We start from the raw sequence: 18,266 nt of genomic DNA, 5'->3' as shown, positions 1-18,266 counted from the left end.
ACTCTGGCAAAATTTAATACATTTGTCCTGAAAATTTGTTTGCTGTCATTGTGGCTGATCCTTTGGAGAAAGTAATAGAAGGACAGATGTGAAAATGGTTACATGGAAAAATGTTATGAAAAATAGTATTACATAGGTCTTTAATTAAGGAATTCATTCTTTTTTTTCCTTCCTTCCTTCCTTCCTTCCTTCCTTCCTTCCTTCCTTCCTTCCTTCCTTCCTTCCTTCCTTCCTTCCTTCCTTCCTTCCTTCCTTCCTTCCTTCCTTCCTTCCTTCCTTCCTTCCTTCCTTCCTTCCTTCCTTCCTTCCTTCCTTCCTTCCTTCCTTCCTTCCTTCCTTCCTTCCTTCCTTCCTCTCTTTCCCTCTTCCTCTTCCTCTTCCTCTTTCTCTTTCCTGAATTAACTGTCTAATTTAAAAGGATCATCCTGGATCTTTGGGTGAAAAAGGAGAAATAGAAGAAACAGATCAAAAGGGCAATTTATCCTTCCTGAGTTACTCATGTAACTTACAATAATGAGAAACTTCCTCCAAAGATACTCATCCACCTTCACTGATGATGGAGAAGCCTATAGAAGCAAACTGCTTTGTATGCTTTGTATGCTTTGTATGTAAACAAACATATACATACATAGAAAATGTATATTTTTTTAGAACATTTATAGAAAATCTGTGTTTTTCTTTCTTGTAAAGTACAAAGACTTTTCCTCTTGCACTTTAGCCAAACTTCTCTAGACAATCTTCTCTACTGCATATTAAACACCTTTTCTTGGGTCTTTCAACAGAGATATAGAAACAGATCTTTCTGTAGAAATCTTTCTGAAGTGTAGAGTATTTACACACTCTGGCTTCTGTCTCCCCTCCTTTTCTTTAATGTAAGCTAATAATTCTCTTTCATTGACTTCTAAATCCAACACAATACAGTGAATCTTCACTGGAATAACAAATGACACAAGTGACTATTTTGTGTTACTTCTGGGCTCAAAATCTGTTATTAACTTGTGATTAAAAAGTTTTCTGTTTTAAAACAGCTTATCAGGTTCAGATTTACATCCATCTCATTCTGATTTTAATTCCACTCTGTCCATCAAAGAAAGACCTTTGTTTAACTTTGTCACTTCAATTTTTCATGGAATTATTTACATGATAGAGTTTTCAAGAGCTGGAACAGACACATCTCAGGGCTTCTGAAAAAGATATTCAGATGAAAAACTTTCCTATCATTCAATCCTAAATTTGAAATGAGTTTTTCTGTTTTTCCTACCACACCAGCTTTTAAGAATGGAGATCACTTAAAATAATCAATTTTTCTCATGTATCTACTTGCACCTTAGTTTTGTAAATTTCACTATGCTTTAAGTACCAGTACAGCTATAATTCCTTCATAAACGTTATTCGTTTCTAATGCCGTCTGTACCCTTGGGACTCTTCTTTACACTGTTTTTTTTTTTGTTGTTGTTGTTGTTTTTCTTCCTTGCTTCTTTCTTAGAAGGTAAAGGAAGAAGGAGAAATCCTCTTCATGACTATAAAAAAACAGGCGAGTTGATGCTCATCAAAGTAAACAAAACACTGGAAGTTAAAACCAAGCTGTTAAATACCACTGAACAGTGTGCCAAGAGATGCAGCAGGAACAAAGGCCTTTCATTCACTTGCAAGTAAGTAATGTATCTCTATTGCTATAACATTTTTCCTAACAGCTTCTTACATAATACTCTTTGGCTGAACATCTTACTGTAATTTTCACCAGCTATGGCTTGTACTGAGGACAACTTAAAAGTTGCACTTTAAAAAAAAAAAAAATCGGTGTTGTTCTACCTGCCCAGAGAGTATCAGCCCTTTCTGAAGATTTATCTATCTGAGTTGTCTTAGCTTGTTCAATCTGTGATCCTTTCCACAATATTGCTGAAAAAATGTACTCATGTTAAGTTGTGGAATACTTGTGCTGCACTGTAGCATTGAGTGAACATTTCTGGGCTTTTTATATCTCTTATAAAATGGATATTGTCACACATCACAGCTGCAATACTTCAGCACCGCTTCAGACCATATTCTGTCTTCATTCCTTACACATTACTCCCACTGAAGTCAATGGGAACTTCACACATGGAGCACAGATACATGCGCTGCTAAACTTCACTGGCAAGTACTACGAACCTGATACAATGGAATCAAACCTTCTCGGCTACATAGTCATTACAAATACATGCTTGCTATTCTACAGCATCTGCTGTCTCTTACAAACACAAAACACAGCTGATTGCTTATCTGCCTAGTACATATTCTCTACTATATTTTGGAACATATCACTGTTACTTTTTTTACGCATTAGACTTGAATTGTCCCCTTGGCCTCTTTTAGACTAGACCATTACCAATAAACGAATAACATGAACACAGGAGAATCTTGCAGAGAATGAATGGCTTCTGTACTAGTGAGCACTGGGCTAAATGTCAGCTTTATCTTAAAATATAAGAAAATGTACTCTCACTAAAATTGAAGCTAGATCAAACTGATAATGAAAGCTTTCTGATTCTTCTTCAAGCCTTTACTTCCAATGCTGTGAGATCTATTTTATATAGTTTCAGACTGCCTATTTACATATGTAAAAAATAAGCAGAGTTTACAATTTTTTTGTTAAAAAAATATTTTCCAGGCACTAATATTTTTCACATGGTGCATCTGACTCTTTTCCCTATTGGCAGACCTTCCTCTGATACCATTGCCAAGTGGATCAGGTTGTACTCAGTGAACAAGAGATCCTTAAGTTCTGATGTTCAGCAACAAGAAGTATTGTAAAATCAGATTTCACAGTATAAAAAATGCTGAATGATGCCATGCAAACAACAATTCTATATTCCAACATCTGCTCAAAGAAGTTGTTTGAAACATTTTGTAGTTGCAGCTGCTCTGACTAGTACATTTATTTTTTCTGAAAAAAATAAGTAGGTTAATATATTCAGTAATACTACTTCATATGAATAATAATCCAGAACATCTCTGCTTTTCCATTAGTTTCTCATTTTTGAAGATTTTTTTCTATTGGGACAGTCAGTCCCTGCTACTGCCTGACAGATTCATTTAGGGGCAAATTCTGCCATAATCAGTCAATAAAAGAATAAAGAGAAACCACGAGGGACCTTGGGAACAGAGCTTGGAAGAATAGTACTCACAGATAGCAGTATTGCAATCAGTCAATAGCTCTTTTGAACTGAAGATAAAAAATAATTATAGATCTGACTGCTCATGCTCTGAATTTCACAATTTTCCTTGCACTTGTTCAGCAGCAAAGCTAGCAACAGAAATGTAGTTGATTACTCTGGGCTGTCACTATGCAGAAAGAGAGATTCTCTGTAACTGGGAACATTATTTGGATTTCCATTTGGTACCAGATGAGTCCTGTTATAGTGTGCATGGTTCTTTGATGCTACTGTAAACACATATTTGACATATGTTCTCATTTAAAGGAACTAGTAATTATTAATGTTTCCATTTCATTCTTAGGATAGCCAGTCTTTAAGTTCTTGCCAGTATATGGATATTACAAGGTGAAATTTGTTGTCAAATCAAATAAAAATCAACTAGTTTACTGGTATCTGTGGGAACATTAAAAAAAAAAAAAAAAAAAAAAAAAAGACATAAAATTACTTTTTATGTATTTGATTTTATATACGTGCATTTATTGACATTTTTCATGGCTTGATTCTAGTGATAGTACTGATCCAAACAGTAGTTCTCAATCACTTAAATAATTGCACTTGTTTTGTCACTTCCTTACTTACAAAGATACAGTAGTCTTATACACTGTTATCCTCTTACCTTCTGGTTTGTATTTATATTTCACATTTAGACAGCAAGAGAGACTCCAAGTACCTGGTCAGAAAGTTTACTGATTATCTCAGTACGTACAGCAACATAAAAATTGTGATCGATAGTATCAGTAGAAGAAAGTCCGAGAATTTGACTAAATATGTTGACTTCAGAACTGTAAAAATCCTCAGGATTTGTGTCCAAGAAAAGTGTGGTAGGAACTTTCATGTGCAGAAATAGATGAAGCCAAGCTGGAAGGAAACCAAAAGACAATCGAAAGCAAAAAATGAAAGAAATGTTTGTAAACAGTGCATTCTGCATTCCCACTTTAAAAGGGAGGAGGGGAATGGAGAATGTAATCGGAAAGGCAGGAAAGGTCAAGGTTATTTTTGTGAAGATGGAGTTGGAGGCACTTGGATATGCTCAAATTTGAGAACTAGCCAGAAGAGAACAGAAGGCTGAACAAAGGCAGAAGGATGAAGGTTAGCAGGTTGGAAACATTTGGAGTCAACAGTGTAGAGAGAGCAGTTGGATGAAAAATCTGTTTGGTGATGGAAAAGATAATGAAGAGGATGTTTGAAAGAGGGGAGGTTGGATAGGATCTTGTAATATTTTAAACTAAAGCCAGCAAGATCTCACACAGAAAAACTTGTGTGGCAAGAGGAGAATTACAAGGAAACCAAGAGCTATAAGTTGGAGTTGCAGTGCACAGGCAAAGTAAGGATAAAGTGTAAGAATCCATGTGTCTTTTGCATACTGTCAGATAGTGTTAAAATGCCTTCTCAAATCAGAACAAAATAGCTGAGAATATTTGGGATTACTGATGGCTAGTACAAAAACTGTATTGTGGTTTATAGATTATAGTATCATGAGAGTGATTTTTTTTTTTCCTACTGGAAAATTAGGGGAAAAAATTTCTTTAGTTCTTTTATTTCTTTTTCTTTTTTGATTGTTAATTGAAATAAATGTTTCCTCCTCCAGATAATCCTCTATAAGCCTTTAAAATATTTTGCCTACAGTTAAGAAAACACCTTTCAAAATACTGTTGAGAGAAAAACTCTTTATATTGATAAAAAATAAAAAATAATATTGGCAAAAAGTGGTCTTACTGCTCTGATTATTGTTCAGGATTTTTTTGTTTTTGTTTTTTTTTGCCCCTCCTCCCTGACCCCCAGTTCTGCTCAATTCAGCACACTTTGTACTCTATCCTTGAAGATAGTTAAAAATAAGAGAAAAAAAATGAAGCAAAGCAAGGACAAAGTTTGGTACACTATCACAGTTCAGATTATTTATAAAAATAAAAAATAATCTTGTTTTCAAATAGCTCTGTTGTTCTGGGCAAGAAAGAGATCTTGTGCTTGAATTTTCCTCATGCTATTAATGTGCTATTAGTGTGAGATAGTTAACTCTTTCACAGGCATATTTTAAGAAAACCAAAGATGTTTTAATCTTCCTTTTATTTATTTATTTATTTATTTATTTATTTATTTATTTTTCCTTCCCAGAAAGCAATGCAACTAGGGACACAAATGCTGTCTCAGTCACATTTATCTCACTTTAAAAACAAAGATCTTAACAACAAGGGAACTCTTAGATTAGTGTGAACAACCAAGCTAGTATTTAATGTAATGGCCACATCAATTTAATTTCTTTGTTTCTTTGTTCTTGTCAACACAGTTGTGGGTTTAAATAGTAATTTGGGCTGTTTCTCTGACTTTCCCAGTAAAAATAAATCTGATGTCATTGCAGTCATTGCATGCTCCTTGGCAAGCCATGTGTCATTATTATAAACCACACAGAGATTTTTTTCTCATCCAGATTTTCTTTGCAGGGCCTTTGCTTATGACAGAGTTACAAAACGGTGCCATTGGTTATCCTTCAACAGCTTGACAAATGGTGTGAGAAAGAAGCAAGACCATGCGTTTGATCTGTTTGAAAAGAAGGGTAACTGACTTATTTTTTTATTTTATTTTTCCAACTAAGGGTGGGGGATAAAAGCTGAGGTCAGTCAGTGACTTTTTGGCTGTAGATGTACTCTGGGCATAAGGTGCTTATATGCATTCTGAACATCTTACAGCTTTGCTTGCAAATAACTTTTTTTTCCTCATTTCTTTCTTTTTTTTTTTTTTTTCTGTTATGCAAGGGTGGTGATGTTTGCATACTTGTTCATGCTGTTTTCCAACCTACGTATTTGCCTGATATTCCATGTAGTAGTCTACATCATCTTTCTACTTAGAATCCCAGTTGTATGACTTAAAATTATTGAATTGCTATTAAATTGTTATTGCTTTTATTTTCCTAATTAATGAGTGGAGATGTTAAGTCCCAAGTTATGGATTTTTGTCAGTCAGACACTTTGGTAATATTTTCAGTAACATCCTTTGTCAAGATAGTGTTCACAAATTTTTTAAAATAATAAAAGAGACAAGAATGTATATGGACAACAAAAGTATGTTTTGAATAATGATGCCTCTAACATGTATTAAAAATGTATTCTTTTTATGTGAAAGATGATGAAGAACTCTATTTTTAGAGACACTGGTAAAGTGTTTAATGAAAGTCCTAATTTTGTTTCCTTTGCTTTCAATAGACTACATCAGAAACTGTATAATTGGAAAAGGAGCTGAGTACAAAGGAACAATATCTATTACCAAAAGTGGTATTCAGTGTCAGGCCTGGAATTCAATGATCCCCCATGAGCACAGGTAAGAGTTCAGGAGCAGAGACAGTGGGAGTAGTGCTCTGACAGATTCCACAAAGCAAAGCTTGACTTATTAGCAGACAAAGAATTTATGAGAACACTGACCTTAAACAACAAAATCTCTTAGGAGTAGTCTTCCCCGAGAGATGCCATTCTCCAGGTTCCAGAAAAAAAAAACCTTCTTAAACTTTCTCCAAAGAGTTCCCTCCAATACCAGCCTGTATGTCTGGATCCCCTCCTCTCCTGCATTGGATTTTTCAGCTGTTTATTTCCTTTTGATCTCTTAGCTTCTGGCAGTAGCAAAACAGCTGCTTTACTTCAGCCCAGAGTCTGGAAGTTTATCACTGTTTTCAATGGACTCCTAGGAAATGGGTCATTTAAAAAAATACATCATAGGAAATGAAGGATGGTAAGAATATCAGCCCACCTATTTGATCAGTATATAATTATTGTTACCACATTTTGCATAGTTACTATTTATTCTGTTCTATTTGCAGAATATATTAAACTCCATAAAGCACTTAGACCAGGCAATAAATACATGAAAACACTGAGCAGATGATTTAAATCCTTTCCTTCATATCGCACAAGCAGTAACTAAAGACTGATCAGTCAAACTTTTGAGTTTAAGATCTGGTATAGTGAGGAACTGACTACAGATTTTACATTCTGAGAATAGCCCCATTCCAACTACATTAGGTAAAGAAAAGAGAAGAAAACAAAAAAACGGATGCCAGCAAGAGTAATGATAAAAGCAGATGGAACCACAGCAAAAATTGCTGGAAACTAGCAAAAAAAACCCAAACTGAGGCACTTGTATACTCTTTGACCGTTTCTGTTTGACTCTTTTCATTTGGGTTACAACCATTTAGATGATAAACCCTTCAGAGGCAAAAAAAAAAAGTTTTCTCTCACCCAATAGTTTCCCATTCACATTGCTGACTTTTGATCTCTTCTTCCAACATCAGCACTTTGCTTAGCAAGAGCCAAGCTGGAGACTGCTAATGAGGAACTGGGCTGTGTGCTGCTCAGTCCTGTCCTGACCAAATCTATCTAGAGTGCAAGACGAGAACTTGGAACAACTTTAAAAGGCGAAGGATACTTGGGATCTCTCCTCTTATAATGTGTCACAGAGCTGAGCCTCAGGCTTGAACTTGACTGGACTTGATTGCTTACAATATAGATGGTAATGTGTCTGATTTTCAGTGTTGGACCAGACCATGCTTAATTGTGAACATATGATAAATGCCATCAGCCCACACGGCAATGACCTCTCGAGACTCAACACTTTGAGGTACACACAATATTCATCTTTTAGAAGTGAAACAATTCTCAGTAATCATGGAATAAGCAGGGATAAGCATTAATTTTATATAATATACTTGTGACTATGTAATAAAATAAAGAAATATGTCACCAAATTACGTTTTAATACATAGCAAACATGACTCTATATAGTAGAATTGGAGAGCCACTCTTCTGTGATGAATTTTATGAGAATGACTTTTCTCCTCTCTTGTGCAATAAGTTTAATTTTTAAAAGGTCACTGGATAAATGAGGTGGCTGCTTGCTAATTTTGTTTTTCAACATCAGAAAATATGATTTCATCATCAGAGACATGAGGGAGATGGGAAGAAGCTGACAGTAGTGGTGTGTTTGGAACTTATTATTATGAAAGGCTTAGATTTTTAGGTCAGTTTTTCTCAACAACTGATTATCACAAACTGCCAGTTAGAAAATAAATCTTTTTCTTTTTTTCATATTCAAGGAAGAAATATAATTTACTGATTTTTTTTCTTGATCTTTCCTGCAAAATTTGAAATAGCTTCAAACTTTAAACTTGTGTTTAAGTTTAACTAATAATGCGTTTAATTATTTTTTGTTCCAGTAACACCCAAAGACTCCTCATTGAAATCAGGATCAGATTATTTTAGTTCCTATCCTAGCACAGATTACAAAACTCTCTCTCAATTTTTTTTGTTTCTTAAGCATTTATCACCTAAATGGCTAAATCCATTATAAAATTGGCTAAACCCAATATAAAACGAGTCAAAGAGAAAAGGTCTGAGACTGGACCAGTACTTCACAGACTTTTTGCTAGTTTCCAGCTACTTTAGTTGTGGTTGAATCTGCTTTTACTATTACTCTTGTTGGCCTCATCTTCTGGCTCTGTTTTCTTTTTCCTTGGCTAATGCAGTTGAACTTCACCAATATACAAATTTAAGAGTGGCTCCATTGTATAATTCTGGGTGAGCGCTTAATGTTTCATCTTTTCCTTTTTCAAGAATATTGCTTCCATACCTGTTGAAGCCAGTTGTCAATGTGACCCATTCTGACTTTTTAATGCTATCCTTTCACAATTTTTTTTATGTTTTAACAGTAGATCTGACATAATTTGAGATGCCAGTATTTTCTTATGTTCATCATTTTTTAAGCTGAAAACTTTTCCAGAAGCAAGATTAATTTTTTTTTTTCTAACCTACATTGACATATCACATGAAAACCTACACAGGTTGTAACACACCATCAAAAAGTTGTTCAGGATTGTCCTTAATTAAAGTTTTTTGAGAGTTGCAAGACTACAGAGGGAAAATAGAAGCAACAGTTTAATAAGTAGCAGTTAGGACAGAGAAATCATTCTCTTCCAGCAGCAAAAATGATAAAAGCACTTTTAAGTACTACTTCCCCATTGCCTAGGCTAGAACCACAGTGTCTTTAACAGAGGTATTTTCCACCTCAGTTAATTCAAAGATTACATTAACTAGAATAAAACATGATTAAAATGTCTGCTTTTATATATTTTCTTATTCATTCATAACATGGCATTTGCCAGGGACAACAGACAATATATTTCTCATTTGCTTTTGTATATAAACTAAATCAGTGTTTGTGTATAAAGGCTGTCCCCCGTGCTCTGCTCAGATTCCTGAGCTCAAGTACCTGCATTTATTCAGAGTAAGTTAGATTAAATTTTAAAGCATTTCTTTCTTCAAAAATATAGATACTCTTGAATTCCCTTAGTGAATAAAAATAATATAAAAGAAGCCAAAAAATAAAAAAAAAAAACTTCATTAAAAAGGGCATTTTCAATATAAAAAGTGTACTTTATTTGTAATGCTCCCATTTTAAATGTATTGAAGAAAAAGTGGAATAAATGTTAGAAATCACAGAAATTAAACTATTAACTATTAAGCTAAATTACAAGTTTTTTTCTGATCCAGAATTTATTTTTCACAACTTTTCAATTAACCAAAAGAAAAAAAAATGAAAAAAAGAAATGTTCATGCAATTAAGTGTAATTCTGAATTGAATATGGTGGTTGGTTTTTTAAACTATAGAATTTAGCTGGTGTTTAAGCAACACTGCAATGAATCTGTCAGTGAAGGAGCACTGGGTTTGTCTGCAGTGTGCAGACTGTGCAGTGATGAGCTCTTAGGTTGGGCTCCTTACCATGGAGTTAGCTTTTTTGTGTGTCTTGATCACATAATGTTACAGACAGTCAAGAAGACAAAACCTTGACCCTGGAGAGTTCATATTTGTTGGACTGGGCAATAATAAGAAGGTGTCATACTGAAAATATCTGTCAGGACAAAAATACAGTATCAGCATAAATTTCTATTCACCCCCTTCAATAAACCAAAGTGCTTAAGGTTGCCCTGAAAACTTCTAATGTAATGGAATAATGCTATTGTTATGTAATAGGCCTTTACACCAAAAGAAGAAAACACAAAGAAAGAGTGAGAAAAGTTTTTGTTAGTGAGGTAGCTCTTAAATGACCCAGTTTGACCCACTGACAAGTGGGTCTTTATTTAGCAGATCCTATGGTGATGTCAGTGGGACTTGTGTCAAAACATGAGGCAAGACATTGAAAGAGGGATTTGGGGCATTTTCTGGTACTGGAACAAAAAGCAGGCGTGGTTTCAGTTAATGAAAGCATCTTGGAATGGTGTGATGCACTCACTGCTCAGCCATGTTCACTTGGTGCTCAATTCTAGGTACTGCCTGACCAGGTATGGGACTTCTCTGTGGTCTTTATGGTGTAGGTGTGCATCAAGCTGCGCTGAGCCTGCTGCATGTGCGCACAGAGTACCTGAACAGCAGGTCTTACATGCCAATGGATCTTACTTCCATTCTTGTAATAAAATTACCCTCCTTATCCTTCTTCTAGAGCCAAATAAATGGCTCAAGATGCCTGAGGAATAGGAATAAAACTTGCTAGGGCAAGCTACAGACTAGAAGAATTGTCCCAGACATAGGCCATTGGTTGAGTAATACTGACTGAAGATGTGCGTTTGTGTATGGACAGATAGATATTTGGATGTGTGCATTTGTGTAGGCAGGTTGGAGGGAGAAGGAAGCAGAAATGTGATTGTTTCTAACTGTTTATAAAAATAGTATGATTAACACTGAAATTTGCATGCTCTGATGCTGTAATGATTGTCATTTTAAAACTAGCTTTTTGCCTTCGAGCTATCGGGGTAAAGACCTGCGGGAAAACTACTGCCGAAACCCCCGAGGGGAAGAGGGAGGGCCATGGTGTTTCACCACCAGCCCAGAGATGCGCCATGAAGTCTGCGACATCCCCCTCTGCTCTGAAGGTAAGGGAGGGCTCATGCGAAAATGTATCTTTTTTGTACATAGAGCAGGTACACAGAACTTCCATTAGCTTCTCTGATACTCACCTATGGACTTTGCAGTAAGGAAAGGCGACTTCTTAGCTAGAATGAATGCTGCTGCACGAAAACTAGTTTGAGGAAAAGATCTTGAATAAGCTTTCAGGATCACTAGCTCTTACTCAGGTCATAGAGAATTTAGAACAATGCAGTTGTGCTGATTGCATAAACATATCTCTTATTTCGTTGTCCAATAGAGTGAATCCATTAACAATTTCACTACAACTTCTGATTTATCTGCTGTAAAATCAACTTTTCGTCTTTTTGATGAAAATATGTAAGTAGTGAATTACATGACAAATCCTTAAAGTAAAAACATGTTTTGCTTTTCAACTGAATTACATAAATTAGGAAAACATTTAGGAAAGCCAGTCACAATTCACTTTCAAGTCTCAGAATCTGAAATTGAATTGATGTGCCTCATCACATCTGACTTTTATGTTCTGTTAACTTCCAAACCAAGCTCTTACATCTTGCTAATCAGTCAAGTCACTTCTAGTCAATCAAGTCATTTAAATTCTCAGGATAGGATGCCTTCAATTTTCCTGCTAATATGTTATGTGCAATAGATGCACAGTGCAGGGGGAATAAAAGGGAATGGAGAGAGGAAGAGAATGATTTATAAGTAGTTTGAAAACCTATGAAGGGCTGACATTTAATGATCAATTTAAGGGAGTTCCAAATGGGTTAAGACCTGGAGCTCACTGCAGGACCAAAACTTTGGCAGTGAATGTTTTGACTGAAGAATGAGATATATAGTTGCATAAACTATTATTTACTAAGAGCTCCTTAATTACAATTAGTCTAATTAGGGGGCACTTGAGAAATGTGTCTACAGTTGATTAGGATGAATTTGTTGTATTTTAAGATTTTCATTCCAAATTATGCATCATATTTTGTTTAATTGCAATTTCAAATCCTTTTTATAGCTTTTACCCACTCTCCCTCCATCTTCCCGCTTTCCTAAACCACGACTGAAAATGTATAATTGCTTAAGTTACCAGAAAGAATTAGTATTGAAGAGAAACAATATTATACATAGCTGAAAGTGGTATGAGTTTAAAGACTGTACCTCCTGAAATTTGTAATTCAGGCATTATTCTGCACCTAAACTAGTGCTGCTATTCTACAGAGCTGTATGACTTAGAGTGATTTAGGATTATGAATACTACTTCAATAGAAAATATCACCTCCAAATAATGCTCTTTCCTTAGCTGTGTCTCTCCCTGTCAGTAATCATAACACTTTCATTACAGACTAAAATCAGAATTCAAACAAATCTCTGTAATAGGTAAGATTAAAAAGCAACTAGGAACACAAATAGCAGCTCACATCTACCTTCTTCCAAACTGTGAGAGTCCTATAAAGTGGTACCAAATTCAGGCATCTGGATTAGATCTGAGAAAGAGATGCAATTCAATTCCGAATGAAATTTCCCATTCCAAGGAGCCAGCCCTGACTTAAAAGATATCAACTTTTATACCTCTCTAAGTTGGTTTCAATTTATAACAGCAGGGATATATATATATATATTTATGCTGTAATTCACCAGCATAATAAATGACTAGAAAACTATATTTTTTGTTTCTAGTTGAATGCATGACCTGCAATGGAGAGAGTTACAGAGGGCCAATGGATCATACTGAGTCAGGCAAGGAGTGTCAGCGCTGGGACCTTCAGAGACCACACAAACACAAATTTCGTCCAGAGAGGTAACATCCTCCTCACTGCCATGCAAATCTCTGTGGTTTTCATTTGAAAATTATACAAATTCTGGAACTAGCTGGGAAAAGAAGTATTAGCTTGCTGAAATTAATGGAGTTGGACAGTTTTAGTTGTTTGGAGATCTGCCCATGGTGTGTGCAGGTTTGTTGCAGTCATGATGGAGATGCAGGATGAAGACTAGTGACTGTTTTGTGCAGCAGTGACTACATCCCAATTCTGTACAGTGCAGTGGCTTATATGTGTCACATTAGTTCATGAAAATTTCCTCCCTTGCTTCATCATCAGTAAAAAAATTCACCTGTGAATGTTTCTGGATATATCATTATGCAGCTTCACTCAGCTTAAAATAACTTAAAATATTATGGAGTAAATAAGTTTGATTTTTTTTTTCTTTTTAATACAAGAGTTGTTAACATTCTTTGTGAATATAAACTTGCAACATTACCCAAAGATCAATACCTTGAAATATAGAATGTTTTTAAAGCTGTTCTAATCAAGTTCAAGTATCTGCCAAAAAGGACTTGGGGGCATTGGAGAATAGGAAGCTGAACATAAGCCAGCAATATGCCCTCTCCATCCTGGGCTGCATCAAAAGAAGTGTGGTAAGCAGAGCAAAATAAGTGATCCTGCCCTTCTACTCTGTTCTGGTAAGACCTCACCCAGAGTAATGCATCCATCTCTGGAGTTGGCAGTACGTGAGAGGTGTGGACCTGTTGGAGCGCATCCAGAGGAGGGCCACAAAAATGATCCAAGAGATGGAACACCTATTCTTTGAGGACAGAGACAGCTGGAGCTGTTCAGCCTGTAGAAGGGAAGGCCCTGGGGAGAACTGAATGTCCTTTCAGCATCTAAAGGGGAGCTGTAGGAAAGAAAGAGACAGACTCTAGCAGGTTCTGTAGTGATAGGACAAGGGGAAAGGGTTTCAGACTAAAAGAAGGGAGATTCAGTTTGGATATAAGGAAGAAGTTTTTTACAGTAAGGGTGGTGAGGAATGGGACCCAGAGAGGTGGTGGATGCCCCATTCTTGGAGGCATTCAGGTGGCTCTGAGCAAAATGATCTATCTGGAGGTGTTGCAGGAGAGGTGGACTATATGACTTTTTAGGGACCCTTCTAACTCCAAAAATTCTGATGATTCTATGATCCATCTTATTTGACCAAAGTATTTGCCTACTGCATGTGTTTTACCTGAAAAAGCTGTTCATCTTTCAACATGGATTTATGTTTTAGGAATATCAAGAAAAATTCCCTTCCACTGACAGAAATCTTCATATAGAAAAAAAGATATATTTTCATATATTCTGAAGTGTTCCACTACATTTATTCTGATTTTTATGCTCAGAAATACAGTAATGTAGATCACAGAAAGTCTTATTTTTCAGCAAAACATTAAGGACCTACAGTTCTGGAGTTTCTGAGACATAAACTCTTTTTCCTCTTGGCTAAAATGATCAGTTGTATGAATAATTAGCAGAGTCTCCTGTACTTCTGCTAAATTAATATTTTGTATTAGCAGTATGGGACTGAAGATAATCTGTTTCTGAGTTTTGCCATGCACGTGCTTTATACCCTAGAATAAGTCACAAAAGGAATTTTGTTCCTTGGGAACAAAACATCTATAGAACTTCTGGGTACAAAAAATAATAACTTCACTGCCTGAAGGATTTTTTTCTTTTTCCACAGATTTTGTTTTGTTCACTAACTTTTCAGACTAGCTGCAGTCTCAGTCATGATCACCTTCCTAATTATAATTCCTATAGTAAACATGTTCTTGATTATTTTCAAGCTGTAGTTTTATTATTATTCTTTTAAATAAAAACCAATACATGTTAACTGAAACATCTATCAGTGCTTTCACAACTGTAATAAATAGCATCCAGGACATTTCTAGTACACTGGTGTTAATTAACTTTAGGAAATGGTACTAAAGGTAGTGCCAATTACACTTGGATAATGGTAGCTTTTAAAATAAGGGAGGAAGTTTGGAGCAAATGATATAGCAATCTCTAGAGAGGCATACAATTAAATTAATTTAATTAAAATAATGAATACACACCCTTTTCTTTCATCTAAGTGAATTGTTCTAGAATTTTTCCTGTCAGAGTTTAGAGAACAGAAGAAAACTGATAATATCTGTTAGAAGTGATTGAAGCTAGCAGTAGGAATACCCTGAAACAAGTCAGGGATGACCCAGTTTTAACCTTCAGTGGATGCAGAATTGTCTTCTGTAGCTCCAGGTCCCTCATCTGAGGGAGGTTTATGCCTCAGTATGAAAGAAAGATCACTGAGGATAATAGCTTAGAGAGACATTGAAGGGCATTGAGAAGCAGCATTTCTTCTTATAATACTCATTCTTCTACAAAGCAATTATGTTGTGGAAATAAATACTATTATTGCAGAAAAGTAGGATTTATGTGTAATATAGGAGTTTAATAATTGTAGATATTCTTTTGTTAAAATATTCTAATTTGTACCCCGGCATAAAAATTTGCATTATAAAATAATCAATTTTTTAGTTCTGCATGTCTTACAAGGTGACAAAGAGTTAAGTGAAAAGAAATTTTGATAAAGTAAGAGTTTCAGACACTCAGTTTTACTTTAGTAACAGCAGAGCTAGACACTGGCATCTGCTATATAGAATAAGCACATCTTCATCTAACATCCTTTTTTTCTTTTTTTTCTGAGAAACTGAGAAAAAGTCTCGATTTTGACACCAGATGTGTATCTTCATGCTTCATTTCAGTTTGAGCAGTAAACTACAGACACTGATGTTTCAAGTGTTCGAAAGATTTTGGAAACCTTGGACTCTTAATTGGATCCAAGTAAGAGATCTGTACCCAAGCATTTTGTGGGATAGGAGAATCTGCAGAGCAAATGGACAAGATCTCAGGGAATTCTTCACTGTGGAATTGAGTGGAATAGTTTGAAGCCTCATTGTTTATCTTATATCTTATATTAGGCAAAGGCAGGCCTGAGAATGTTGAGAGGAGAAGCAGACTGGGAAGTTGCTGTTCACATAGATAAGACACATAGACATGTAGATTGAAAGATCTTTACATCACCGTCTGACAAAAATTGTCAAAGATTTATCCTTGAAGAATTATTACATCTATACTTAAGTTCAGAATAGTAAATAACATTTTTGACATACTATACAATACTAGGAATGATATTTGTCTTCTAGAAAGTAGATTCTGTATGTACCCTGTTGTTCTGAATGGCTTTAGGGAGCTATGACTGCAGAGACCTTGCCATTCCTGGACTTGCTCTGGTTCTGTGGACTGTTTATGTTACAGAGAACATACAATACCGACATGGAAATTCATCCCTGCATGTAGCAGGTGTCCAATAGCTGTAGTTACACATTTTGCTTCTGAAATCCTTAGATGCATGTCTTTTCCTTTGCAAATTCTTTTACCTAGGAGAAAAGGAAGTGCTGCTGCTAGGTCTGAAATGAACATATTCTAAAATCCCTTCACTTTTCATTTTTGTGAGGTTTCTCTTTTCTTTTTTTTTTTAATTCTATTTGAATCCTGTTCCCATCCCTTGCATACATGAAGGAGACTGTTTTAACCAAAAGAATGGGAGATCATGTTGCAAATGTATGAGTTGATATTAGGATAATTGTTTGATAGAAAAAACATCTTAGCAAAAACATATGCTTGTAAATCATATCTTCCAATGCTTGTGTGAAACACATCTGCTTGCAGTTGTAAATGGGTTCAGGTTCCCAGGTAGTTAAGTTCTTTGTTCGCTTACAATCTTTTCATGTTTCCCTCAGGGGCAAATCTACTTTTTGTTTCTTTTACAAACATGTTTCCTTAAAACTGGAAAACCAAGACAATTTGTATATACGGGAGAAAAAAAAGTACGCATTAATCTCCTTAAGTTTATAGGATGTCTGTATAGTACTTTTATACAAAGCATACAAAAAGAACCTCCTTATCTCGAATCTCTTCCTGACAGTTCAATGATGGCAGTAGGAACATGGAAATAGTTAAATGGCAGAATGGTTTCAAATCTTAATGAGATAAACTGAGACGGAAGTTAATTCCTTATTTTTCTCCTTTTTTCTCCCAATGCTCAAAATAAGGGCATGACCTAGAACAAGCTCTGTTACAAAAATGGAGCTATCATTAGTAACAGAGCTATTCAAAATAGATTCCAGTCTGAACCCAGGGCTGTTGCACTGAAGAACCTGCTTTCTTAATGAGTCCGGTCTGCCAGGCAGTGTTTATATAATCCACACTTAATTGGGCTGTTTCAAAAAAATGAGTGGCTTTAGAGTCTGGTCATCGATTGACAGACAAAGAGCAAGAGTTTAGCAATTAGCAGAGTTACCCCATCCGGTGGCCTGTGCATTAGCTCAGCAGGGAAGCCCCTCTGTGGAGGCCTGATTTTGCTGCACACTTAGAAAGAGATTTTATGTTATTAACTTACTAATAGTGTTAAAGACTATTTGCATCCATCTCACAGGATCAGACTGGAGGTTAATAGGAACCGGCTCTTATTTTCCTCTGCTAAAGCCAGTCCTTTATGTACCTTGTACAAACCTGTGTACTACTGCCAGGAAGGCTTGCCTGACACTTTTCGTGTTGTGGTTTGCAGATATCCTGACAAGGGCTTTGATGATAATTACTGCCGCAATCCTGATGGCAAGCTGAGACCATGGTGCTACACTCTTGACCCTAACACCCCCTGGGAGTTCTGTGCGATTAAAACCTGTGGTAAGTTCAAGCAGAATTTATTACTTCCTTTTCCCTTTCAAAATTTGGACACAGACCGTTCAAGCAATATAGGACCATAGCTATATTAATTGCACTTTGGTGATGGTTTTCAAAGAGAAGTTCCTACAATGACATTATATTTATTTTGGATAAGAAATAAAAGAGATGTGAGATACTTAGCACTTGAATATGTATATGTGCATATCTTATACATAGAAAAGTGTTTAGAAATGTAGAAAAATCAAGAACTAATAAAATCAGGCAATTTAAGCATGAAGATGTCATGAGCAATAATAGTTTGGCCATGTTGGGTCTCTGCATTTCAATTTTGGTGTAGAATCATGCATAATACTTTGGAGCAGACCTCCTTCCCTGCTCTATCAACATATCTTTGTTTTATATATTGTGTGGTTCTAGATCTTGGTTCCTGCATGCTATTCAACCTTGTGCTGAAGTTAGAATTATTAATTTACTCATGTGTTTCTCTGTGATGTCCATCCTTTCAATATCAATGGCCCATAGGCAATTGATTTATTTTCATACTGTAACTGTGAGATGGCTGCTTTTGTTATTTTCACTTTACATACAGAGGATTAAAGTGATACTAAGTGATATTAAGATATGTAAAAGTTAGATG

At 35.6% G+C, this 18,266-nt stretch overlaps 1 protein-coding gene across 1 annotated transcript in view; it reads left to right on the top strand.

Annotated features, from left to right (window-relative positions):
- The window catches only part of HGF (hepatocyte growth factor), a gene marked incomplete at both ends in the record, with an annotated part of 57,738 nt that overhangs the window by 10,584 nt on the left and 28,888 nt on the right, over positions 1–18,266 (top strand). Inside the window, 6 exons of the mRNA XM_079540345.1 lie at positions 1,487–1,652; positions 5,636–5,748; positions 6,395–6,509; positions 10,962–11,104; positions 12,771–12,891; positions 17,511–17,629. Coding sequence (XP_079396471.1) covers positions 1,487–1,652; positions 5,636–5,748; positions 6,395–6,509; positions 10,962–11,104; positions 12,771–12,891; positions 17,511–17,629 — 777 coding nt within the window. The remainder of the gene's footprint in view (positions 1–1,486; positions 1,653–5,635; positions 5,749–6,394; positions 6,510–10,961; positions 11,105–12,770; positions 12,892–17,510; positions 17,630–18,266) is intronic.

The sequence above is a fragment of the Tetrao urogallus genome (genome assembly GCF_951394365.1).
Source record: "Tetrao urogallus genome assembly, chromosome: 1".
Classification (NCBI taxonomy): domain Eukaryota; kingdom Metazoa; phylum Chordata; class Aves; order Galliformes; family Phasianidae; genus Tetrao; species Tetrao urogallus.
Note: the sequence above shows the minus strand (reverse complement) of the source record. Positions and strands in the feature narration are given on the sequence as shown.